Below are 27,204 nucleotides of genomic sequence, written 5' to 3'. Positions count from 1 at the left end.
AAATCACTGGTTGGGCAAAGTTACAGCTCAAAGGCCCCTCAGTGGCGGATCCAGAGATAGCCCAAGGGCCAAAAGGGGGGTCTAGAGGGACCTACCCTCTACTCAGAGCTTAGGAGAGTTCGAAGGGCCTCCCCGAGAAATGTTTTACATCGAACCCCTCCCCGATCGAATTTCAGGCAGTTCTAGCTTAAAATTTGAGATATATTTGAGTGCCCAAAGTTGACGGACTTCTTAAAACTTGACTTTTTTGAAGGAGCACCGGTTGAATGGTGACTAGTACTTTGAAAATTCATTAACTGTACCTACTCACGACTCTCTTTTAGACATCAGTCGCGACGAAAAACGAGATTGCGATCGAACAACTATAATGCCCCATAGGAAATTATACCGTATAAAAGCCTATTGCGTGAGGTTCCTGTCAAATGAAATAATGCGGTTTTGACAGGAAAATATTCTCGAGGGTTTCTTCTGAGAAGTATATTCGGTTTTTTGGTGGAAGACCATCGCGATTTTACAGAGATAAAATTGCGAAAAGCTCGAGGATAATTGCTCAGATGTTGATGATCCCAGCGATTTTTTCGCCAACCATGGAGTGCATAGAGTCGTAATGTAAATGAGAGAGTTGGCGCCATGTTCTGCTCGACGAATTCCGAGCCCGGTGTGCGCCGAGTTCGGGTCGCTTTTTCAATACATTTTCAATCCAAAATGTCGGTGTGGAATACGTGGTAATTCCTATCTCCTCTGTTGTTGTTGTTGTTATCGGATGGCCGGGTACCCGTGTATCGCAAACAATCGATTATGTATCGAAAAAGTGACGCGGCGTCACACAGGAGTCTCGGAATTGAGGACAGGGAAAATGCTTAAAAGGGGCGCCAGGTCTCCCACATACATTACGACTCTATGTACTCTATGCTCGGAAAGCACTTGGGTGCTTTTGCCGGCAACGGAATGCCCCAGCGCACTACCACCGCGGACGAAATTACGAGGCCCAGCCTGTATTTTTGCGAGTGTGTGTGTGCGCCAGGTGTCCCTTTGACGAGCCGCGGAATGTTGCATCTGATCAATGAGTGCGAGAGAGAGGGACGATACAAGGGCGGCTTGGCAAAGCCGAGTGGTCTCCTTTGACGTGCCGCATCTGCCCAATGAGTGCGAGAGAGAGAGACGAAAAAACTGCGTAAAGACCACAACAAGATGAGCCCTGCTCCCCGTTTACGGCCGTTCTTTCCCGGGCTCACGCTCGGAAAGCACTTGGGTGCTTTTGCCGGCAACGGAATTCCCCCGCGCACTACCACCGCGGACCGAATTACGAGGCCCAGCCTGTATTTTTGCGAGTGTGTGTGTGCGCCAGGTGTCCCTTTGACGAGCCGCGGAATGTTGCATCTGATCAATGAGTGCGAGAGAGATGGACGATACAAGGGCGGCTTGGCAAAGCCGAGTGGTCTCCTTTGACGAGCCGCATCTGCCCAATGAGTGCGAGAGAGAGAGACGACAAAACAGCGTATCGACTAATCCAAGATGAGCCCTGCTCCCCGCTTACGGCCGTTCATTCCCGGGCTCACGCTCGGAAAGCACTTGGGTGCTTTTGCCGGCAACGGAATTCCCCCGCGCACTACCACCGCGGACCAAATTACGAGGCCCAGCCTGTATTTTTGCGAGTGTGTGTGTGCGCCAGGTGTCCCTTTGACGAGCCGCGGAATGTTGCATCTGATCAATGAGCGCGAGAGAGATGGACGATACAAGGGCGGCTTGGCAAAGCCGAGTGGTCTCCTATGACGTGCCGCATCTGCCCAATGAGTGCGAGAGAGAGTACAAAACAGCGTATCGACCAATCCAAGATGATCCCTGCTCCCCGTTTACGGCCGTTCTTTCCCGGTCTCACGCTCGGAAAGCACTTGGGTGCTTTTGCCGGCAACGGAATTCCCCCGCGCACTACCACCGCGGACCAAATTACGAGGCCCAGCCTGTATTTTTGCGAGTGTGTGTGTGCGCCAGGTGTCCCTTTGACGAGCCGCGGAATGTTGCATCTGATCAATGAGCGCGAGAGAGATGGACGATACAAGGGCGGCTTGGCAAAGCCGAGTGGTCTCCTATGACGTGCCGCATCTGCCCAATGAGTGCGAGAGAGAGTACAAAACAGCGTATCGACCAATCCAAGATGATCCCTGCTCCCCGTTTACGGCCGTTCTTTCCCGGTCTCACGCTCGGAAAGCACTTGGGTGCTTTTGCTGGCAACGGAATTCCCCCGCGCACTACCACCGCGGACGAAATTACGAGGCCCAGCCTGTATTTTTGCGAGTGTGTGTGTGCGTCAGGTGTCCCTTTGACGAGCCGCGGAGTGTTGCATCTGATCAATGAGTGCGAGAGAGATGGACGATACAAGGGCGGCTTGGCAAAGCCGAGTGGTCTCCTATGACGTGCCGCATCTGCCCAATGAGTGCGAGAGAGAGTACAAAACAGCGTATCGACCAATCCAAGATGATCCGTGCTCCCCGTTTACGGCCGTTCTTTCCTGGGCTCACGCTCGGAAAGCACTTGGGTGCTTTTGGCGGCAACGGAATTCCCCCGCGCACTACCACCGCGGACCAAATTACGAGGCCCAGCCTGTATTTTTGCGAGTGTGTGTGTGCGCCAGGTGTCCCTTTGACGAGCCGCGGAATGTTGCATCTGATCAATGAGTGCGAGAGAGATGGACGATACAAGGGCGGCTTGGCAAAGCCGAGTGGTCTCCTTTGACGTGCCGCATCTGCCCAATGAGTGCGAGAGAGAGAGACGACAAAACAGCGTATCGACCAATCCAAGATGAGCCCTGCTCCCCATTTACGGCCGTTCTTTCCTACGCTCACGCTCGGAAAAGCGTTTTAATGTAAATGGGAGAGCTGGCGCCATGATGTGCTCGATGAATTCCGAGTCCGGTGTGCGTCGCGTTCATGTCGCTTTTTCGATACATTTTCGATCCAAAATGGCGGTGTGGAATACAGCGGTGGAATACGCGGTAGTTCCTATCTCATCTGTTGTTGTTGTTGTCATCGGATGGCCGGGTACCCTTGTATCGCAAACAATCGATTATGTATCGAAAAAGTGACGCGGCGTCACACAGGAGTTCGGAATTCGGGAAATGGATAATGTCTAAAAGTGGCGCCAGCTCTCCCACTTACATTACGACGTACTCTCAGTCGCCAACTTACACTCAAGATGTCGCGATTTTTCCGTTGAAAAGTACTATTTGGGTGTCTGTGAATTTAGCCAAATGGAAATTTTTGATTGGGGGGGCTGGCTCTTTTCCCTACCTTTAGGAGTCATTATTTCGGACACGGATGGGCCAATTTTGGATTTCTTGATGTCGATTTAGGTTAAAACTACCCGTGCTCTCCCAAAGAACTGCAGAAATATGCCATTGACGCCATAGCCGTCTAAGAGATCAAGAATGAGAGGAAGGCCAGGGCTGAGATGGCAAGATGAAGTAGAGAAAGATCTTAGAGTAATGAACGTATCAGGATGGAAGGAAAAGACCATGGACAGAACAGGATGGAGGCGCGTTGTCTTGGAGGCCAAAGCCCACCCCGGGCTGTAGCGCCAGTAGTAAGTAAGTACCCGTGCTCTCTAATCCCAATGATATATAATTTCAAAATTTTGACATAAACTCTGAATGGAGAAATGGGACCCCCAAGTAGCAGTGATCGCGATAAATTGCGATTTAATTGGAGAATGTATCGCGATTTTATCGACGTCGCGATTTATTGCAATATTATCGGGAGAAAAATCGCGATAAATTGCAACAAAATCGCGATATTATCGAACGCGATTTTATAGAGATAAAATTGCAATAAATTGCAATTTTTCATTAACGCATGAATGACGCATATGAAAGATGTTTCTATTCCGCCGCCGCCGTTTTTACCGAGATCCGTTGGTAACTTAACCATCTCATTTTTTTTTATCAATTATTAGTATAATGTTACAAAGACAGACTGGTAAGCTTACCTGAAAACCGGTATTTTTACTGATTTTTTCAGGTAAGAATACCACTTTTATTGGTAATCAATCCCCGGTAACTTTACCATTTTATCTCGGTAATTCTACCACAGTCGATAAAAACTATTGGCGTTTTTCCCAAGGTCCATCGGTAACTTTGCCATCTCACTATTATTGGTAATTTTACAGAGACAGAATGATGAGATTACCAATAGAACCTTATTTTACCAACCGTATTTCAAGGTATGAAATAAAATACAGAGGAGGGAAAATTAAAAAAAAAAAAATCCAATGAAAAATCGGTGTCAGTCAACGCAAAGACATAAGTTGTGAGGTTGCGAAGCGCCGATCCATGTATAAGAGGCTTCAATTCGCACACGCAAGTCATATATCGGTCATAGCATAGTGACAATGTGCTGGCCTTCCACCGTAGCGGTTGGGGTTCGAATCCCCGCGGAGGCTCCGGGGATTTTACGCTCGTCTTCGTCAAAGGACCTGACGGCTGAACCTAACGGCAATCGGCTGACAACTTTAACCCCTTTTTTTTGGCGATTTTATCAATCGCTAGGATCATCAACATCTGAGCGATCATCTTCGATCTTATCGCGATAAAATCGCAATTTTTTCGGGCCGATAAATCGCATAAAATCGCAAAAAGATCGAGGATAATCGCTCAAATGTTGATGATCCTAGCGATTTTATCGCCGATAAAATCGAGGATAATCGCGACTTTATTGGCGATAAAATCGCGATTTTTCCGTTGAAAAATGCTACTTGGGCCTTCGTTTTAATTCCAAGGGAGACCGGGGGAACTCCTGAACTATGAAATTCGGACTCCTTAGAATCGATTTCCTATTCGTCCCACTGGATATAACCGAGAAAAAAACCTGGTACCTACAGTAGGTCTGGGTCACCCTGTATCCCTCGTGCGAGAGGATGCATATTGACTTCAGAAAGTTTAGTTATATTTTTTGTTTGTTAAGTTTTCCCTCCTTTATTTGGGGAACCTTATAAGCATATCTGAGAAGAAAGCTAACTTCAAGTGACTTCAATGTGAATTCTGCATTTTTTTAAACATCTAAATTCGTGCTTTGCAACTTATCTCTCTCTATACAGGGTGATCCAAAAGTCCCTTCCACCCCCTCTAACTTTTTACCTAATTGAGGTAAAGATTTGAAACTTGGGGGATATTCCTAGGTCAAAGTGAGCTACTTTTTGGCCCCCCTAAAATTTTCAGGGGGGCCCCCCTTGGGGGGGCAACGGCCCCCAACTTTAAATTTTCAAATGGGAAGACCCCCTTTGTGATAGCTCGTTCGAAAGAGCATAAAAAAAGAAAACTTTTCGCGCAAACCCGAAGTCAATATCTCAAACCGTTTCAAAATGGCGGCTGGTTAAAGTTCAAAATGGCCGAAAATTCGCACCGGTTATTTGTCGATGGATTTGCGCGAAAATCGGTATGGAGGGGTATTTTGACACGAGAAAAACGAATTTGACGTTAGATTTTCAAAAAAACCGAAATTTCCAAAATGGCCGCCGGTTAAAGTTCAAAATGACAAAAAATTGATTTTTTTAGAAATGTAAGTTCAAATTTGTTTATCTTATGCCAAAATACTCTCAAATTCCAAGTTTTAGGCAAATCCATCAGCAAAAAACCGAGGTGACAATTTTCGGCCATTTTAAACTTTAACCGGTGGCCATTTTGGAAATTTTGGTTTTTTGAAAATCTAACGTCAAATTCGTTTTTCTCGTGTCAAAATACCCCTACATACCGATTTTCGCGCAAATCCATCGACAAATAACCGGTGTGAATTTTCGGCCATTTTGAACTTTAACCGGCCGCCATTTTGAAACGGTTTGAGATATTGACTTCGGGTTTGCGCGAAAAGTTTTCTTTTTTTATGCTCTTTCGAACGAGCTATCACAAAGGGGGTCTTCCCATTTGAAAATTAAAAGTTGGGGGCCGTTGCCCCCCCCAAGGGGGGCCCCCCTGAAAATTTTAGGGGGCCAAAAAGTAGCTCCCTTTGACCTAGGAATATCTCCCAAGTTTCAAATCTTTACCTCAATTAGGTAAAAAGTTAGAGGGGGTGGAAGGGACTTTTGGATCACCCTGTATAAATAGGACCCTTTCATGAAGAAGTAGAAACAATAAGAACAAAAACTGAAATGTTTAAAAATGCATCAAACCAATGGTGTGGCATGCTATGCGACATACAGATTGATCTGCCAATTTAAACCTATGGAAAAGGATCGATAAACAGGGTGTTTTTCAACGAACGCTTCAAAAATTGATCTTTTACCAAAGCTTCAAATGGAAAAATAGGTATTGATAATCGATCATTCACGCCTCGCCACTGTAACAAATTGGCTATGTCCTCTCAGCTTGAATTCACCTGAACGCATACTTGCATTCCCTGGCAAAGTTGGCCCATCATATCAGTATGGTGACTTACTGACAGGGAACATCAATATGATGTCAGCAAGATATCTTACTGATATCAACAGCCAATACCCATTTTTACATCATGTTGAATCACTTTATCAGGGGCTGCTGCGATTAAAAAATGTGATATTCCTACCTCCAATGAAAAAACTGGGAGAGAGAAGATAGGGGCAAATGAAATTAAAATTCCTTGATTCACAAAAAAAAAAAAATGAATTATATATTTTCATGAATACAGCACTTTTGAGAAAACATTAGGAAATACTAGTGATTGTGAGAATGAGGCCGCAGATCATTCTATTCATGATGAATGAGGAGACTGCTGGCATTTTATGTCTTTTTAGAGTGATGCACTTCAGTTCCAAATAATGTTTTTTCTTAATTCTGACAGGAGCTTAAATTAAACGGGTAACAAACGAACAAATTTATGTGCAATTATTGAATTAGTTCTAACTCTGAGGACTTAATCAGCGATACGAAAATAACTAGAAACTTCCACTTCCATATGCAACATTGGTCGGACCGAAAGTGATGCTGATGACCTTGGAGTATCATACCTCTAAACAAAGCACTGTGAACTAAAATTCTAATTCAAGATAGCATCATTCAGGCAAATTACAATCTAATACTAACGCAAGGTTTTAAATTGAGAATCTTTCATTTTTGACATGGTCAATAGATCATGAGTATGAGGGCAACATGAGAATACTGAATAAACACATTAGAAAAATAACCAAACTCTTATAAAGTCAACGGAATATGGTTCTAAAAGTTACGATTTGATGTGCATATCTGCACTGCAATGACCAGTCTAAGACAGTGATTGATTTTTTAATGAGATGCTTGGAGGACAATGCGCATGAGAGCAATTTCTGAAAGTATTGAGATATACTATAGTATTTTCAACTGAAACTAGTCTTGAAATATGTTCTGAAAAATATTCACTGATGAAATATGACTTTTTAAGTATTAAAATGTGAGTTTAAACTTACTTTTTCCATGAGGCTCCATGTAATTTTGAAACTTAAAAGTCGTATTTCTCGTATAGTAGAAACTGCGGTTATGCATTTTGTCCTCCAAGCCCTTCGATTCATTTTTATGCAAGCGAACACTCTTCATTTGAGTTTTATTTCTTACAGATATTTTTCACAATAGTAAGCAGTTTTCATCAATCAAAAAAATAGCTAAGATAGATAAAATTCATAAAAATAAAAACAAAAGAACAAATGTAAAAGACTTGACAGATTTATAACACCTTCCAATAGTCAAACCAGAAAGGAGTGATGAGAAATCATGTTTTTAAGTATTTTAACTTTTAAGTGAATAGCATCGGAGTAAAGTTCTAATCTTTAATTATTAAGTGAAACTTATACAAAAAGCTGTATGGCTCAGAAAAAAACGATGAGAATTTTCTACAAAATGATAAAACTTAAACCTATTATACACGGAAGTAGTCACCAAATTATGAGGACACATAGTGGAACCAATCGGTAACTCTGACCAGACATCAAATTTACATTCATAAATAGGTTTTTAATCCTTAACTAAAGGAAGCTGAATTTAGAGGAAAAGCATCACAGGCGTTTTTTATTGTCTTCACAAATTTTGAAGACATGAATGGAAGTCAGACCGAGGACTGCAACATATTAACAACTCAAGTGGAAGGGAGGTTATTACATTCCGATTTGCTAACCAGTGCTGTGGATTTCCATCTTGATTTATGAAAAATGAAACAAAAACACTGTGAGTAGCGCTGTAAGTCCTCTGGAAGCTTGTCTTTGTTTTAAAAGTAACGAAGAAAACTAAAGGACTTTAACAACAGCATTTGCAGAGTAGCGCCCTCGGCAAAAGCGGATCTCAATCCGTACATACGACCGAGCTAGCACTCAAACAACAAGGTTACCACAGAATTTAGAAAATGAAATTCCCTGACATTTTCTTGTCACATTTTGGTAAAATTCCCTTACAATTGGTGCAATACCAAATGGTTTGAAATAGATTTCTTGCAAAATCTGCTATTCAAAACGTCAAACCAATTTTAGAGAGCAGTTAAAGGTGACCTAAGATTTTTCCCTGACACTTTTGTCATTTTCTTAGACTTTCCCAGGGTTTCCCTGACTTTTATAAATTCCCTTGAGTTTCCTGGTGTTCCCAGACTGTGGCAACCCTGGAGGAATTACACTTCGGTCTGCTAAACAGTGCTGTAGATTTTCATCCTATTTCAAGTAAAATGAAACACTAGCACTGTGAGTAGTCCTCTGGAAGCTTGTCTTTGTTTTTAGAGTAACAAAATAAACAAAAAGGCCGTAATGACAATATTTGCAGAGTACTGTCTTAGGCAAAAGCTAGGATGCCAGGCTGTACATGAGACCAAACTAGCACTCAAACAAGCAAGAATAAAATAATAATGACTGGGTGTTTCTCTGACTTTACTTCTGTGTTTTGGAAAAGGTGACTTGATATAAATGGGTCGATTAGAATACATTTCCTGAAGAGCAAAAATGGGATAAGTGATCTAGACTAACAAACAACAATTAAAATTGAAGTCACTCATAAGATAATCATCTGTTTTTACATATTTAGCACAAAGTGATGTTATTGATGAAATGTTATTGAGGGGTTTGGAGGACAAAAGGCTCATAAGTGCAGTTTTTGAAAAAATAGACATTATTGATTTCAAGTAAAACTAGTCTTAATGAATATTTTGTGAAAAATTCGCCCCCAAAATCCAATTTTTAAGCATCAAAAAGTCAGTTTGAACTTTCTTTCTGCCATATGGATTCGAAACTTCAAACACATATTTCTCAAAATAGCAAAAACTGCACTTATGCGCCTTGTCCCCCAAGCCCCTTAACTCTAATTTGAGGAGGTGAAAAAGTACCTCAGGTAAATACAGAATTGCTTAAAGTTTACAGGTATCCATTGGTTTATTTAGCCTAGCTCATAAATGCACAGTCTGTCCTCTACACAGTAGTTCACTCAGACAGACTGAGAAACTAATTAAATTTTCATTTCCATTTAGGATGGTTTCAAACCATTTTCTTTAAGTATACAAGAGCAAAACTACCGATGGACTACTTTTACCATGCAGTTTTTGAGGTTTGTCAGATAAATCAAACTTTAATTTGAAGTTAATCATTTCGAATCATGGTTCATAGGTTATAATTAAGAGGGGAAAACACTCAGTGATCAGCAAAAGTACTATCTAGAGGATGGAATTGAAAAAAGGTAACCGCTAAATTATTTCTTGGCTTAAATTGAAAATTAAAAAAGCAATGTTCAAAAGATCTTCAATCAAATGCTGCACGAGTATTTCAGAAAAATTCAATACTCTCATGAGCTACAAGCATTGATGGTGCTCCTAGATGGTATAACTTTAGCTTATCATTCTTGGCTTGTGATGGTTTGTTCAGTTTATTAATGGACGCGGCTTACACATTAAAATGATTGTAGACAATTTAAGTATGGAAACTAAGGACGCATTCATTTTATTATTAAATTTCACAAATATGTGTGAAAGTCCTTTTTCGCAAGACAAAGAGAGAACAAACTGCGAGAAAAAACAAAAAAAAGTGCAGAGAAACTTACTTAATACTAATTTTGGAATAGGAAAAAATATATCTATTCATAAATACTCAAAAAAAATTGAAACAATCTCATTAAAAGATCTACAGTAAGTCCTCGAATACAATCAATAATTTATCTTTAAAATTATATTTTTCAATTCAAACGGATCCTCATCGATGCAATGGCAGTAAAACTCGATCAAATTTGAGGGGCTGATAAATTTTAAACTGAACCCACACAACAGAGGCCATGGATGATCCTATTGAATTTCAGTGGCAAATTGACAAAAATTTGAATTTCATTAAAATTTTGGGTAAAATGTGCAATTTGATAAATCGAGTGATTGAGAAGAAATCGATTTTTCTTCTTTTTTTTCTCTCCTTTTTCACACATATTGACCACTCTTTTTATCACCTACATGATTTATTAAATTGTTAGGGTGGCAACTGAACTAAACTAAAATTCTTTGGATTCTTCTCCACTTTCCTTTATTTTTCTTGAAAGGAAAAAAAAAAGAAAAAAAAAATCTGATGTTTTGAAAATTTCACTACTTTTCCATGACTTGAAAAAGTGGCACACAACTAGCGCAACAATCACTCAATCACTCAGAGTGGTCTTTTCTCCATATGAAGAAATTCTTCAACCTTCTAAAAAATATCCTAAATCTTTTCTGTCGTTCGTACCTACGTTAATAAATTTTCTCGTTTCTCTTACATTTTCCCTGACTGTCACATTCGCAAAAACTTTTGATTTTCAGTCATATTAGATAGCAGCTTTTAGAGAAAAAAACATTTACCGGTAGCTTCTTTGAGTCATATCAATCAATCTGACCTCATGTAAATTGTAATAAAGTATTAAAGAATTGTTGGAAGCCATAAATATGAGTTGGAGCATTTGGATACATTAAAAAATCTGCAGCATTCTACGCATTCTTCAGAGTAAGGAAAGATTCTTGAATTCAGTTTAGAAAAGATCACTAGAAAAATCAAATAAAGGTAGACTCAAATAAATATCCAGTGTTTATCTTCATTGATAGGGAATTGAGTAACAGATGTCCATCATAGTGTTACACATACAGTCTGAAACGCGCCAATAAATTCCAAAATGCTGAATTTGAAACCCAAGTAATTCCTTCATGGAAAACTGACAACATAAAATTTTAGAGATATTTTCACATTGCACTCTAACAAGTATCTGCTTTCAGGAGATATTTGGAGCCACTGGACAAAATTTGTTGAGATTTGGAAATATAAGCAAATTATAGGTATATTCCTAAAATAAGCTTTGAAAATTACAAAAACTCTTTAGACAATACTGCCATATTAAGGAGGAATGCTGTATGAACTTTTAGACGTTGCCCAAAATTCTTAGATAAAATACAAATTTTCCAGGAAACCTGGGAATATTTTCCCGCCGATTTTTCAGAGAATATCAATCGCATTGAGATCTAGATTATCTAAACATTTTGACAGAAAAAAACTCATGACTCTTCTCATAAATAAACATTTTACTGGGGGATATTGGCAACTCAGGAATGTTTATGCAGCGTTTCCTCAGTGCGGCAGAATAGGACATTTGTATTTATGAAATACTTCACACCTCATGACATGCAGAGTGAGTCTCTATGGAGATATTAATCAAATATGACCGAAACAATAGATAATAACTCAAAATTTGGATTAAAAGGCCATTGCAGTAAGAAAAACTAGAATTTAAGATCGTCTTCATTTGAAGCTGAGTAATGTCATTCGACATTTTGGAGGACTCATCAAAGAAATTATTTCACTTTCCTCTTTTTATGTATGAGTGCCCTTGAGTGAAAAAGAATACTCTACTCCATTTCAGTAATTTCAAGCTGTTGGAGGATACTGCAACCCTCCTAAAATCAACGTAAATTGTATTTTCGGCACTCCATACCTCACAACTGGAGCTGGATACAGCTAAAAATGATTACTCATGAAGATTCCTGCAAATTCCATTGACTCAATTTTTCACTTTCACTCTAAAGTGCTTATGAAGACACATTTAAATACAGGAATGTGTGCAAGAAAATCAGGAAACACACTATCATGATGATCAGAAAAGTCCTGCATTGCAAGCCATCACAAATTATTTACATACTCGTTAAGTTTTCTAACTGCATGGCACCTTTCAAGGTCCTGTTTAACCAAAAACTTAAAGTAATTGTGGATTCGTTTTTCTTTTAGAGAATTATAAGAGAAAAAGACAAATATTATTTTTCTTCAAATCCTCTATGAAATGCGTTAGATAGTCAGATAAACACCAGTTTCAATATTATGACTGACTTTACACATAAAATGCTGATAAAAACAAAGAACTTATCAAACGATAACTTAATAGAAAAAAAAAACCCTACAGGAAAATTCTTCAGTTTTCCTAATGTGAGAATTTAAAAAGATTTTCTGACTTAAAGTTGTGGCTTAGAGGCATTTGGAAAAATGAATAAATGGAAGCAGAATCCATCTTGAGTGCATTAACAGCTGTATGAGTAAATAAACACACAATTGGATGCGATGATTTTAATGCCGATTCAACGGAGACCTGAAAATTTAGATGAGCTCGGTTATTCTCAAAAACATATACATACATATTTATACAGAAAAAAGGAGATAAAAAAATTGTGAGGAAAGATACGTATACATATTAGGACAACAGAAATCACACAGATTTTTTCTCTTCTTTTAAAACTTTAAAATTCTACAGACTTCGAAAGGCTTTCATTCACAGTATTATGAGGGTTGCCATATAATTTAGACAATGAAATTTCCTGACAGATCCTTGATTTTCAGGGCACATTCGAGTAAAGTTCCCACACAATGAGCCTGTTGCAAACTTTTGCTAGAGAAAAATAAGAGTTGTTACTTATAGAAAGTGTCTCAAAAATCAAACTGAGCGCATTGGCAAAGTCTGAAATGCACTCCTTACTTCACAGTTTGCATAAGGAATTTGCGTTTTTTCGAGCTTCCCGCTTCAAAAATGATACCACGCCACAGGTGAACATTTCGTAAGAGGAGTCATTCCGTCCAACTCCTGCTCACAAGGATACGACGCAATATTCAACATAGCCAACGCCAATCCACCAAAACACATGTGGTGGGACGATGATTCTAACCACCTGTTAACAATCGGCGTGTTTACATTCACATTTTTTTTTGCACTAATAGATATCCGCCTTGATTGACTTGTACGCGGAATCGTCAGCCATGTTGAGCAGGGATTGAATGGAGTGACTCCTTCACGAAATGTTCACATGTGCTGTGGTATCTTTTTTGAAGCGGGAAGCTTAAAAAAATGCAAATTTCTTACGCAGATTGTGAAGTTAGGAGTGAATTACAGAGTTTGCTGATGCACTCATCGTGATTTTTGAGACAGTATTTATAAGGAACAACTCTTATTTTTGCTCCAGCAAAAGTTTGCAACAGGCCCATTGAAGATGTGCCAGATGGTTAATAAAACAAAATTGGACATAGTTCCCAGGTAAAATTTGTAGACTTGAATCATCAAACGCATTCTAGCAAGCAAATGAAGGTGGCTTGACAATTTTTCCCTGACATTCCCGGTTTTCTCAGGATTCTTTGTAAAATTCCCTGAAATGTTTCTCAGTTTTGCCTGTATTCCCTGACTGGCAATCTTGTACACACAAAAGAAATTCAGAAATCACACAGTTTTTTTGAGTTAAGTTCCTAAGACTTCAGAGGGATTTCTTTTATAATATTTTGCATCAAGATCTGCTGGAAAAAATGATCATTCATAATTAAAGCTGAAAGTAAGAGGAAAATTTAAAGTGACTATGACATGTTACAATGGACCACTAAACAAGGTACGAATTTAAGCATTCTGATACATGTTTCTTAACCAGAATTTCACGCAGAACACTATGCGCTTAACGAAAATTACCGAAATCGACTCCTTCTGAAGATACTTAATGATTCTTGATGCGTAAATTTAAACCACCCGCTCATGAAAACTCAATGCTCTACGTGATTCACATCGCGCGCTAAACGTTATCATGAAAGTATCTGCGATTGAAAAATCTGGCAACCTCAATTTTGACGCTTTGGCTCAGCTATAGCAAATTGCTCATAGTTTGAAAAATACATGGCAGGAAATGAACATTGCTTGGTTGAGAAGCTTGCTGAAACCGTTGTAGTGAGCGATTTGACTCACGTAGAGCTTTGAGTTTCTTGTGAGCGGGCAGTTCAAATTCCTCGTAACCAATGTGAAATAAAAACGTTAATATCTTCGTTAGGAGTTGGTTTCCGTAATTTTCGTTGTGTGAACCGTTTTCCACGTGAAATTCTGGTTAAGAAACATGTATCAGATCGCTTAAATTTGTACCTTGTCTAGTGGTCCATTCCAGAACAAAAATAACCACCTACATAGATACCATAAGTGTGATATTGAGTGTACTAGACCCTGAGAAGGAATACAGACACCTATGGAATGTCTAATGAGGAATTTCCTTCCATCTTCAGAATATAAAATATGTATTCCCTGAGGAGTAGGGTTTCCCCATTACACTATTTCATATTACGATCTCGTTGGAATCACTTCAATGGCTGTGATTACAGGGTTCATGCAGCCTCAGTGCTAAAAATTCAAGCACTTTTCAAGCACATTTTTCTGAATTTTCAAGCACTTTTCAAGCACTTTCAAGAGCCTTTTGGAAGCAGTTTTGCGCGAGATTCAAGAAATTTTTCCACAGGACCTTTGACATAAAAACTCCTAATAGCGAGACAGATATCAACAACCAACTAAAATGAGTATTTTCCTCTAATTAAAAAATACACGGATGTATATATGAAAGACCATCCCAAGTGTCAGTACCAATACTGACAACCCAGTAAGTAAATACCTCTAAATTCTAAGCAAAAAAAAGTAAAATCCTGGCTCACCGCATAAGTTTTCGACCAACTACCCATCCATACTTACACCTGAATGTTTTATTCCAATTTATTCAAAACGTTGGTTTAAAAATAAAAAGAAAAATAAATGATAATAATAAATAAATATCTTACTTTCATATTCATTGAGACAACGTTAATCATTAAGAAGTGATGGATATCGATAGGTATAAGATGGGCTGAAGATGGTGCAACTTATGAAAGAGTTAATAGAAAATCTGCATGCTATCCGATGAGTTAAATCCGATGGATATCGATAGACCTATCGATACCTGTATAAGATGGGCTGAAGATGGTGCAACTTATGAAAGAGTTAATAGAAAATCTGCATGCTACCCGATGGATTAAATTCATGAGAATAGTAGGGTACTTGGACAAGAAGCTCAAAATTGCAGATTCATTCTTGATAAAGCTGAAGCAAGATGTTTTCTGATAGTCTTTCACTATTGTAAAAATATTTGAATTTTAAAAGTGGGATTTCTTAATTTGAAGCTACACGTAAGGAGTATGTCTGGAGTATGGAACGGCACATCATTTGAAAAAAGAGTCTTTATGAACACTAAAAAACCGGACGAAAGAAGAAAAAAAAACACTTTCAAGAAGATAATGGACCCACATCATTGAAAAAAAATAAGGTAAAAAAACCAGAAGTAAAAAGAAAAAAATGTTAATGTGAAATTAAATAAATGTAGGTATGAAGAAAAATGTTTTTACAAGCAGTTTAAAAAGTTATAGATTTTAACCGAGACTTATGGTTCTTTTTCACAACTGTTTGGAGAGTTTCGAAATTTCTCCTTCAACGATTACTAACTCTTCTTTTTTTCTTTTAGCACTTTGGCGGAAACTATTGGACTTAACAATTAATGAGAGATCTTGCTTCTTTTCAGCTTGTTCTGCCAGGTCGTCTGCACCTTTTTCTAAGGTCTTTACATCTTCACATAAGCGTCTTTTTCTCTCTTGTAGAGATTTTGTTTTTTCTGACTTTTCATTTTTAATAGCTGTGAGAGCCTTGATTTTCTTTTCTTCCTCTAAATAGGTAGCATATCTACTGCGAGCACCTGATACACTTTGTCTTAACTCTTTGGTTATTACCATACTGGATAAGCTCTCCATTTCATCGGTAAACTCATGTACATAACGCTGTGCTATGTAGGACTGCTCCTTTAAATTTTCTACTTCTAGGTTTTTATTTACACTAAAACCTCTCTCCACTGATGCTTGTCCATGACTTAAGAGTAGAGTTATTTTGAAAACTTTCCATAAATTTTTGTATTCATCCTTGTCCATAAAGTTAATATAAAACTCATCAACTCTTGACTTCTCTTTATAAGGCTCATATTGTGCAAAGGTGACAGCTTTCTTTAAGACAACGTTTTGATAAAATGAATCAAATTCATCAAGAATAATATCAACTTTACCAGCTACGACTATTTTACAATCACACAATGTATTTAAGACAGACCTCATTTTCTTCTTGCAAACAGCTGACCGACTAACAGGAGAAGAATCTGCATCTAGGTGAATCATACTTCTCGGATCCAAACAGGACAAATTTCGAACTAAGACATGTGATATTGGAGATTTTTCTAAAATTTTTGACAAGACATTCTTGTAAAATCTAATAGCGCCAGAATTAGATCAAAGTTATCTTTTTCAGCCACTTTCAGCAGCGACGAAAGACTGAGCAGGCAACTCAGCAGAGTAGTTCTCGTTTCAATTTCAACATGTTTTAATACTTTCCAGTGTACGTCTGAAAAGTCGAATGCTTTCTCATTTGACCTCCGAAAAGTGGATCTGAGAAATTCAAGCACGTTTTCAAGCACTTTCCAAAAAATCAAGCACTTTCAAGGCCTTGAATTTTTTTTTTAAAATCAAGCACTTTTCAAGCACTTTTCAAGCTTGCATGAACCCTGGATTAGATGGCATTTTAAAGTCTCCTCACAGCCACAGGGGCTCTATAAAACCCTCAGAATGGCTTGAATGTTGAAACAAAGTCGCACAAGTTGAAACATTCTTCCCTAATTTCAGTTTGTTGGGTGCCATTATTACTATTAACTCTCTGATAACCTAATTTCTCAGTTTTTGACATATTTCGTTATACCTTTCTACTGGGCCGATTTCCATAATTTTTGATGCTTTAAACAAATGATAGTACCTAGATGAGCCCGCTCTATTTAGATTCACTCTTGGGTGCTTATCGTGTGGGCCTTAAAAGGCGCAAAGTGCATCTGGGGGCTAGGCTGCGGAACAGCCAGGGGAGTAATTCCCTGCTACTATTAACAAGTCGCTCTCATTGCACTTCTGTGTGCTCTCCGACACCCAACCGCCACTGATAGTGATCCTGCCAGAGCTCCTCTGGCAGATCGCATCTCCTCATTTCCTGCCTTATTCCCTTAATCAACGATTTGGCAGGGCGTCCTCTACGTTTTCTGCCAGGGGAGACCCACTCCAGAACCTTCTTAGGCAACCTATCATCTAGCATCTGTTGCACATGACCATACCAGACAAGCTGTTTTGTGAAAATGTTATGCACTATGTTTGTTGTTTTTGACGCCCATAATTTTACATATCCTCTCATTCCGAACAAGATCCTTTCTCGACACTCCAGCTGATCTACGATTCCTTCAAGTAATTTCCTAGTTCCAAAAAATTTCTAGCCGTTACTCAATGGAGAATTTGCAAGGGTCTGAAATTTGATGAATTTCCTGTTTAAGTGGAATCCTCTGAGTGAACTGAACACGAAGATACCCTTGATTCATAAATTGAGCGATTATTAGAGGAGATATGACAAAATAACCGATTCTGCTAAAATACATGTGTTTAAATGGGAAATGCCGCCAGATGACGTCACAAGGCGGCGCATTTTCTCACTTTTAAATCAATTTTTCTCCAATTTCCCATGTCAGAAAAAAATTATGAAAAATATTGCGAACTCAGCTCATTAGGCACTTTCAGATGAAGCAATAAAAAAATTGCGTGCAAATTCTACATTGATAATCAAGCTGACATCCCTGACCTACGGAAGAAAATAGCAAGTGCTTACCTTGACCGAGACCTATCCCTAAATGAGCTGGACGATTTCTTAGATGCTAGACTGTCTGATTTATCTTTAGACTCTTCATCCTCATCTCCCCACCCAGTGAGGTCATATTTTGAGAGGTCATCATCATCTTCTTCCTAAGTACAAAGAGAATAAAACACAAGCTAAATTATAACTTGTTGATTCTTAAACTTACTCAAGGAATTTAAGCCCTGTGCATTATGATTTTTCCTTGCTTTTAATTACTTTGCCTGTTAAAATCTTACTTTGCATATCTTTTGTGTTACAGGTTTGGTTGTAATTTACATCTCCACTATCAGTACGTTGGGTTTTGTGGACCAGTAACTTTTTTGTATGCTGTCAGCTCTGATAGCATGGAGTCAGACTTCACTCAGAGTTGCTTGAACAAGACAGGAATGATTTTAAAAACTAATTTCAGGTATGCAACTATTGTAATAATCGCAGAAAGGTAATTTCCGATTGTGAGATACAGTCTTTAAAAGGCTTCAATTTTGTTGAGTTTTGACTTCCAAAACCAAAACAAACAATGAGATCAATTAAAATCGCAAAAAATGAGATTCAGTAAAATATTAGAGTATAATACACACAGAGTATGATCACAGTGAAGAGATTAAGCAAAATAAACTAAAAGTCTGAGGGCATATATTGTCCCCAATGAGCCAAAATTGGCCGTCATTTTGGTTTTGAGACATATCTGTGAGTTGAGGCATTTATTTATAAAATTTCTTTGGGTTCTACAACCAAAATAATATGACCATTAACCTCATTTACATTGTTGTACCATTCTAAAACAATCGCAGTTTTCTAGCCACAAATTTGGAAACCATCTTGTTCCTGAAGCCTTCCATTCAAAATCAATGAGTTCATCGAAGATATTCTTGTTTTAGAGATAAAAATGAGGAGAATGAACTTCAATGGCAACTTGTGTCACTAATGAGCACACAGGACGTGATTTACGAACACATGCCCCGGCACTACTATAAACGTGCGACTTTGATCAAACCTTTCCTGTAAGTGACTGACAACTGGAAGAGTAAAATAGCTGTTAGGTACCAAAATCTGAGAAAAATGCAAAATGAACATTTAAAATCCAACATTAGAATCCTCTTAATTGTGATTAACAGAAAGAGGTTTAACTTTTTTAAATTTTGAATTTCGTACATTTGTTGCACACTTCCCTCACTTTTTCTCACCTTAGTAACGCTAAATGGACTGCATTTTGCAAAAAAGAATCATTAGCATTCTAATGTTGCCAGGCTTTTGCAACTTTTTATTACCTTGCAAATATAAACTGATCTTCTAGACAAGATTTATCTTTGCTCCCGATAAATCATGAATTCAAGACAAAAATTACCATTGTAAATTTGATTTTTTGCAAAGAATATGATTTCCACAATACCAGCAACATTGGATTACTCTTAGTTCCTTTTTGCAAAACGTAATCCAAGTAACACCTGGTTAGCGTATGTCTGCGCTTTAGTCACATTGATTTTGGGTCTCATGACAAGTCTAAACATCAACACATGTCACCTCCTTGTTTTCAGAGATGAGTATACTTTTTAATGTTAGGGACAGGGTCATTCCATGTCAATTCGAACGGACTTGTAACCACCCGACTCGGATTTCCATGATTTTTGTTTTACTTAATTTATCGGTCAATATAAGAAAAAACCCAAATTTTCAGCTTCATATCTTCAATATTTCTTGAGAAAAAATTTTTTGAAGTTTTATGGCCTTCTCTAAAAATGCACTCTCCAGACTCAGAAAACGGGAATGACTCGTGTTTGAAAAAAACCTCATAAGTTTTGCAGTTTTAAAGATTTTAAGCTGAAATTTGGCACACTAGTTCGTGTTAGTATTTATTTTAAGGGAAAAATTCCCAATTGAACCCAACTCACTCAGGAGGGCCAACTGAGCCGAAGATACGCCGTTTTAGCCCTGATTTTTAACGCTAAAAACTAGTTTTCTTAAAATGGGCGTAGCAACCGAAGCTAACGAGATATTGCCAACTTTTTTTTTTTGAAAATCAACTTCAAAGTATGCTCTAACTGATTAAAAAATAAAAATCGTGGGTATGCAGCTTCTTCATTGGTTAATCACACTTTTTAGCAAAAACGCTCAAAAAATTGAGTCTGGGGGTAGGGTGCGGCTTATACGAGAAATTAAAAAGGTTGAATTTTGAAAATGACAAGGGACCCCGCCAAAAACGTTCCTAATAGTGTAAAAACAAACGTTGTAGAACAGTTTTGCATTTGGTCAACATTTAGAGGTCGCGACGGGCCCTTAAAATTGCAAAATTCGGCTAATTTTCGCATTTTTTCATCCATTTTGGCAAATTTTCTCAGGCCTCACGAAGAGTTCTAATTGATAATTTTATTCATAAATAGGCAATATATAACCTAAAATGCATCCCATCCTCCACCTTAAGCCCCCAGCCCCTCCAACCCCCCTCCCTTACCGATCCAATATAAATACACTCTTCATAAACTACGCTATTTTGGTAGTGACCAGAAATCTAAAGTAACACTGGTCAACACGGGTTTAAATGCGATTATCTTAGAGTAGTTTTTAGCGCTGAGTCCGAAAATGACCTCCGTCATGCTGGGTCGGATCGATTTTCCCCGGAAAAATCAGGATTTTCCTTAAAAATCGAACTTTTCCGGTGAAAAATCAATTTTCCGGAAAATCTGTGCATGATGGAGGAAAGATAAGGCCATTTTCGGATTCAGCAGCTAAAATTACATGGGGAACCATAAATTGTATGCCTATTAAAGTTTCCGTTCTGTTCCAAATATCGAGGTTTTTCCGGACAAGTGCCCCTTTCCGCCCATGTAACGCATGTAATACCAGTCCGATTGATTTGCGTTGGAAAGGAGGGAAAATATTTTTTCTCAGGCGACTGGTGGAGTTGACTCCACTAAATAATTGCTGCTGCAGCCGCATATGACCCTTGCTTTTTTCCAAAATCTATCAATTTTTTTGAAAATTCGATTTTTCGAAAATAAATGCACTTTTTTAACTCAAAAACGTTTAAAAACATCCCCTCTTTTCGGAATCTGGATATTCCGAAGGTTCTGCAAAAAAAGTTCTATTTATGAATAAAATTATCAATTAGAACTCTTCGTGAGGCCTGAGAAAATTTGCCAAAATGGATGAAAAAATGCGAAAATTAGCCGAATTTTGCAATTTTAAGGGCCCGTCGCGACCTCTAAATGTTGACCAAATGCAAAACTGTTCTACAACGTTTGTTTTTACACTATTAGGAACGTTTTGGCGGGGTCCCTTGTCATTTTCAAAATTCAACCTTTTTAATTTCTCGTATAAGCCGCACCCTACCCCCAGACTCAATTTTTTGAGCGTTTTTTGCTAAAAAGTGTGATTAACCAATGAAGAAGCTGCATACCCACGATTTTTATTTTTTAATCAGTTAGAGCATACTTTGAAGTTGATTTTCAAAAAAAAAAAGTTGGCAATATCTCGTTAGCTTCGGTTGCTACGCCCATTTTAAGAAAACTAGTTTTTAGCGTTAAAAATCAGGGCTAAAACGGCGTATCTTCGGCTCAGTTGGCCCTCCTGAGTGAGTTGGGTTCAATTGGGAATTTTTCCCTTAAAATAAATACTAACACGAACTAGTGTGCCAAATTTCAGCTTAAAATCTTTAAAACTGCAAAACTTATGAGGTTTTTTTCAAACACGAGTCATTCCCGTTTTCTGAGTCTGGAGAGTGCATTTTTAGAGAAGGCCATAAAACTTCAAAAAATTTTTTCTCAAGAAATATTGAAGATATGAAGCTGAAAATTTGGGTTTTTTCTTATATTGACCGATAAATTAAGTAAAACAAAAATCATGGAAATCCGAGTCGGGTGGTTACAAGTCCGTTCGAATTGACATGGAATGACCCGACAAGGTTAATTCGATGTTATAAGGGCACAAGGAAAATGAGATAAATTTCATTGATCACCCTGTTGCCTCTTTTACTATAATAAAAAAAATTAAACATTTTAAAAAAAAACAATTACCTCATCTTCTTCATCTTCCTCCTCCTCTTCTTCCTCTTCTTCTGCTTTGGATTTTTTGACAATGTCATTATTTCCATTCTTGCTAATTTTGCTACTGCTGCTTCTAATTTCATCTTCACCATTCATACTTCCTTCTGAATGGCGGGAGCTTCTTTTTTTCTTCCTCCGCCCAAACTGAAAAGTGAAATTAGCTTTCAACAGAAAATTTCATTTTTAAAGAAATTTTGCCCCAAAAACTCAAGAGCATTAATTTTCTTCAGCCATTATAATTTTTGTTACTTACACATGATTCATACTTGGACCTTCCCCAGAAATAAAAGTATAGTTATACTTTTAATAGGAAATATAAAATGATAATAAATAAATAAATTGATGAGCATTGATTTTCTTCAACTATTATATTTTTCGAAAACCTTTGAACCTTTTCAGGAATGAATGGTTCATGTATACTTTTAGTATAAAATTTAAACTATTAGCTAAGATGAATACAATATGATGGAACCTTAATCAGAATTCCATGTTGTTTCTCTGAGTAACGAGTACCAATGCAGCAGCAAGACTTGCTTCGATTTTGGTGATGAAATTAAGAAAAATCTTTGAGTAGCTTCAATTGCAAAGTGTTCTTAGAAGGAAAAGTACACTATTTTAGGAATTTTTCCGGATTTCGTTTTTATCCTCATACCTACAGAATACTTATTATCAACCCATCTCTGTCAGCAGTCAAATATGGATCAGTCCAATGGGCCAGTTGCAAACTTTTACTACAGCAAAAGTAAAATTTGTTTTTTGTGAAAAATGGCTCAAAAATCACGATGAGCACATTGAGAAAGTGTGAAATTCACTCATGAATTCACAATCAGCATAAGAAATATGCACATTTTCGAGCTTATTCCTGCTTTGAAAAGGCAGGAAACAGTGGAAAAGATCTAATGTAACAGAGGAGTCATCTCGACTCAACAATGGCACAGTATCTACATAATGGCTCCCACCATGACACTGCTTGATGCGTCACCAGTATAAACAAAACAAAGTTTGATGTGTGGAACAAACTAAATGATTCAAAATGTTTTGATATCATACATTTCAATTCTTTTTCAAGTTTAAAAAGTAACTGGCAGTAATTTTCATAATCTTTGATTGCCTGGAAATATGCTTGGCCATTCGATACGATGCAGAGTTGTCAAATTGAGATGACTCCTGTATTTTAAATAGGATCTTTGCTGTAGTATCCTTTTTGAGACAAGAAGCTCGAAAATATGCACATTTCTTGCACGTATTGTTAAATTATGAATGCATTTCAGAATCCTGCTGCTTATTGCGACTTTTGAGCCATTTTGCCCATTTTCCATTGAAACTGGTGAATTTATTTAGTTAATTTTAAACTGATAATGAGTATACTTATTTCTGATCAAGCAAAGGTTTGCAATGGGCGCATTTAACCTTTTCACATTGCGACCTCTTTACTTGACTTTGCTGCATTTATATACTAGAAAAAAAGAGAGTGCCGACATCAAATCTCTCACCTCATCATACTCATCATCCGAGTCAGCTCGTTCTTTGTATTCTACAACTCCTCTATCATTATAACCACCACCGTAGCCAGTCCGTTCTTCAACTTCTCCATATTTTGGAGCATTACACATGTTACACTGTTGCCTTCGTGCCCAGTTGACATTGCCGCACCTGGAAATAGGAGATGATGATTCAACTGTGCAGACAATGTTTAAGTAACTTACATAATATGAAAACGCACTGTTGTTATCTTATATTTCATCATGACGAAGAAAAATTTCATTTAAAATTAAAATATTTCTCTTGCACTTCTTTTGAGACAATCCTTATAACCAAACCTCTCGTAATCAAAATATTTTTCCAGCTTTGAGGCAATTTTCCACACTTTTCTTCTGATTTTAAACGAAAAAAAAATTTAACTTTTTTTTTTGGATGACAATGCTTCCTCTACCCGTAGGGCAGCAAGAAAGTAAAAAGACAACAAACTTCTTCCAAAGTTTCTGGACTTGTAATATGTTCCGGTGGAAAATTACCGCTCCATCTCTGGCACTTGGGTGTACTTATCCAAAATTGATGCTTAGAGATTTTTCATTTCATAAGGCAGAGTGTTTGATAGTGTAGTCAGGTTTAAATAAGAGGAGACTCACTTGTTACACTGCCAATCATCAGCACTGAAAAGACCACGACTTTTTTCTGCTGCAGCTTTTCCTATTTCGTGTCCCAACTTTTTCTTCGATGCAACTCCATCTGCCTTCTCTGTGAGGTATCAAATATTGGATCATTAAAAATACAAAGAAAAAAAAAAAAAAAACAGGAGAAAAAAATCTACCAACAACTGGGTCATAGTAATGTTGACAAAACTAGGCCTCGGAAACTGAAAGAAGTGTCCTCCTGTTGAGTAGTTAATTTCCAAAAAAGCTTTTTCCATGAGGACTTGGTAAGACACAGTCTGAGGCACACTTGATCTCGCATTAAGTAGGTACTGTCAGCCAACTGAATCTCTTAGACCTTCTTTACATGACCAAAAAAAAAAGCGTTTTTTATCAAATAGGGTGAAATAAACCAATAAATTGGTCTCATGTTGAGGAGGAAAAATATTTTTCATTCTTCCCTTGATTTTTCAGACTCCTGAGCTAGTCGCAAGATTTTTCCTGCAGTAATAGCTTCATTTCTATGCATTAGGAGGAAACAATTTAAAAAAAGACGATTGTTTCATCTTTAAAACCAATAAAAATTGACCAGGCGGGCATTTATGATGTTTTTTTCTAATTGAAGTTATGATTTGTGTACAATTTTGAAACAAATATGAGATGGATCTCAAAACTTGCTGATTCGTGTTTTAAAGGTATTGAGAATAAAGGACACTGATGGTGTTCATTATCTAGTTTACTTTTTTGAGGCAGTCTTTTCCAAACGTTTTATTGAAAGGACTGTCACAAGTCTTTTGACCAAAGGGCATTTCGACACCAAAGTTAAGAAAGAAAGTCACAAGTTCTAAAGCCCTTCGAGTTTTATTTGAGTTATTTTTCATTTTTTTTAAAGAAAATTCTAACTAAAATTCTTAATAAAATTTTCAAGGAGCATTTTAAACTTATTCAAAGTTATTCACTGACAACCTGAGGGTGATACTTCGATTTGTTTTCCTTCGCAATTAAAATACCCATTTTTCAACTTCACTTAACCATCCATTTCAAATTCTGCAACAAAACATGAGTTGCAAGACAATGGGTAATACCTTTGTTGCATCGATTGCAGGCGCTTCTTCTCGCAAAATTGATGTTGCCACATCTGGAAAAAACGAGAAAAAATGCAGGGTAAGTATCATACAGATCAGATTATTTTGCTTCATAATTTAATTTAATAAATTGTTGATAGAAGTTTTCAAAATAATAAATATTCTAAACTTCTTTAATTCATTTTGCTATTTATAAGGGGATGACTTGCAATTTGAGCCAGCAATATCTTTTCTAATATTGTGCTTGGACAGATGAGACTAAAGATAAGAGTTGCCATTTGAAAATTTTGAGCAGACCTCTACTTCTCATTTTTTGCTATTTTTGAAAAATTAAACTTCCTAAAAAGGTCTTCAGGTGGCAAAAGTATTGCCACAATTAAAAGAATGTCTTTTCATCGACTAGTTTTCTAAGCTCTTGATTACTTAGAAATTCTTTAGGAGGTTTCATGATGCAGTATTTTTTTTATCCTTATTATGCGGTCAAAAGCTCCTATGGATTTCCTTCAAATTTTCCTGGAAGATGGCTCAGAAAGAGCAAAGAAGATCCTATATTATATATCAGTAAAAATTAGCAATAAAATTGCATTGCTAACTAGACTGTCAGACAAACTAGCAAAAGGTTCAAATGGATAAACGACAGTCCTAAATTACCTCCTTGAAGCTTGAGGAAAATCCAAATGAACAGATACTTCAGCTACTAAGAACTGGGAAAAGAAAATTTGGCAAATGTACCATCGGAAAACAGCAACATTCAATATAAATTTATACGGTGGCCAATGGCAAACTCCTGAATGATGTATCCACATTGATTTGACTATTCCTTTCTTTTCCCAGATCTACCATTTACTTAGTCTCCTATCCACAGACTTCAGATCAGGAGGACACATAGATCGGTTGTCCCCATGTTTATCAAAGTGCAATCTTTCAGCAATGACAAATTAATGGAATGTACCTATGCTTGCTTACTTAATTGGCGACTGACAGCATTTAGTCAAAGTTCAACCACATTTCTAATCCTAACCATCCACCTAGAGTCCTTGTCAAAAAGATTGATGCAATTTTAGACTGCAACAAAAGATTTGTCATGGTGATTTTTTCATTTATTTTCACTGCTAAACTGATGTCAATCTTCTGTCTTTGTCTAAAAGTGGGTAAAAGTTACTTGGCACGGACTCTAACATGAACTCATCATCTATCCAGATCAAATTCCCCTGATAGAAAGCTCTTTAGCTCCTACTTCGTACATAAAAGATTAGAGAAACGGGGAGAGAAGGTGAATATAACTCACTGTGAATCACTGCAAACCCAATCTCCATCACTGATGCGGAATCTGGTAGCACTGGTGGGAGCTCCTGCTGGGTCAGTCATTGCATCGAACTGATCAGATACAAAATAAGAAAACAGTTGAACTAAGTAACGGTTACAAAAGTCAGTTGTGAAAAGAATGTTTTGGTCAAGATTCAGGAGAGAACTGGGGTGGGTCCGGCCGTGCAGAAATAGTAAGGAGTTACGACAAGACTTCAGTTCAAGTGAGCTGCAGCTGGCAGTAAGATGAATGTTCAGCCGTTTTGAGCTAAAATGAACAGTAAGCGTAAAACGTGATAGTAAAACACGGAGGTTCAGACAGCTTAGTGTTTGAAAAAAGCTGGCATTCAAACCCTGAAGGAACTCAAAGGCATGAAGAAACACACGATTTTCAGGACGGGTAGCACGAGTATCCCGAGGAGTCAGAAGAGAGCACTGATAAAAAATGAGCCACAATTACTTAAGCAAGTATTCAAAAATTGCTTTTCACATTTATTTGACCTGAAAAGAACGACAGAAGAAAAGTTTGGACGTCGATATTAGATACAGCAACAGCATTCGCCGCCGCTGCGCAGCCATAAGTTGCAAATAAAACTATCAACACAACACCAACACAAAACACAACTTAACCTCAAACCCTCAACAGTCAACACTCGGTGGTATGTTGC

The 27,204-nt window shown here is 37.7% G+C and overlaps 1 protein-coding gene and 1 long non-coding RNA gene across 2 annotated transcripts; one reads left to right on the top strand and one right to left on the bottom strand.

Annotated features, from left to right (window-relative positions):
* Positions 1-6,606: 6,606 nt before the first annotated feature.
* On the bottom strand, positions 6,607-27,111 carry LOC109034051 (zinc finger Ran-binding domain-containing protein 2). Its single transcript, XM_019046975.2, has 7 exons — positions 26,520-27,111; positions 25,232-25,284; positions 24,144-24,252; positions 23,508-23,667; positions 21,985-22,158; positions 17,948-18,081; positions 6,607-12,541 (listed from the first exon to the last, which is right to left on the bottom strand). The coding sequence occupies exons 1-7, from the start codon at positions 26,597-26,599 to the stop codon at positions 12,520-12,522; spliced, it is 732 nt and encodes a 243-aa protein (XP_018902520.1). The 5' UTR covers positions 26,600-27,111; the 3' UTR covers positions 6,607-12,519.
* On the top strand, positions 18,092-22,002 carry LOC140226006 (uncharacterized). The gene is made up of 3 exons (XR_011900807.1): positions 18,092-18,383; positions 18,853-19,541; positions 21,873-22,002. It is a non-coding gene; the product is annotated as an uncharacterized lncRNA (long non-coding RNA).
* Positions 27,112-27,204: the final 93 nt, after the last annotated feature.

This window comes from Bemisia tabaci, chromosome 1 (assembly GCF_918797505.1).
Source record: "Bemisia tabaci chromosome 1, PGI_BMITA_v3".
Taxonomy (NCBI): Eukaryota; Metazoa; Arthropoda; class Insecta; order Hemiptera; family Aleyrodidae; genus Bemisia; species Bemisia tabaci.
This window is presented reverse-complemented; position numbering and strand designations above follow the sequence as displayed.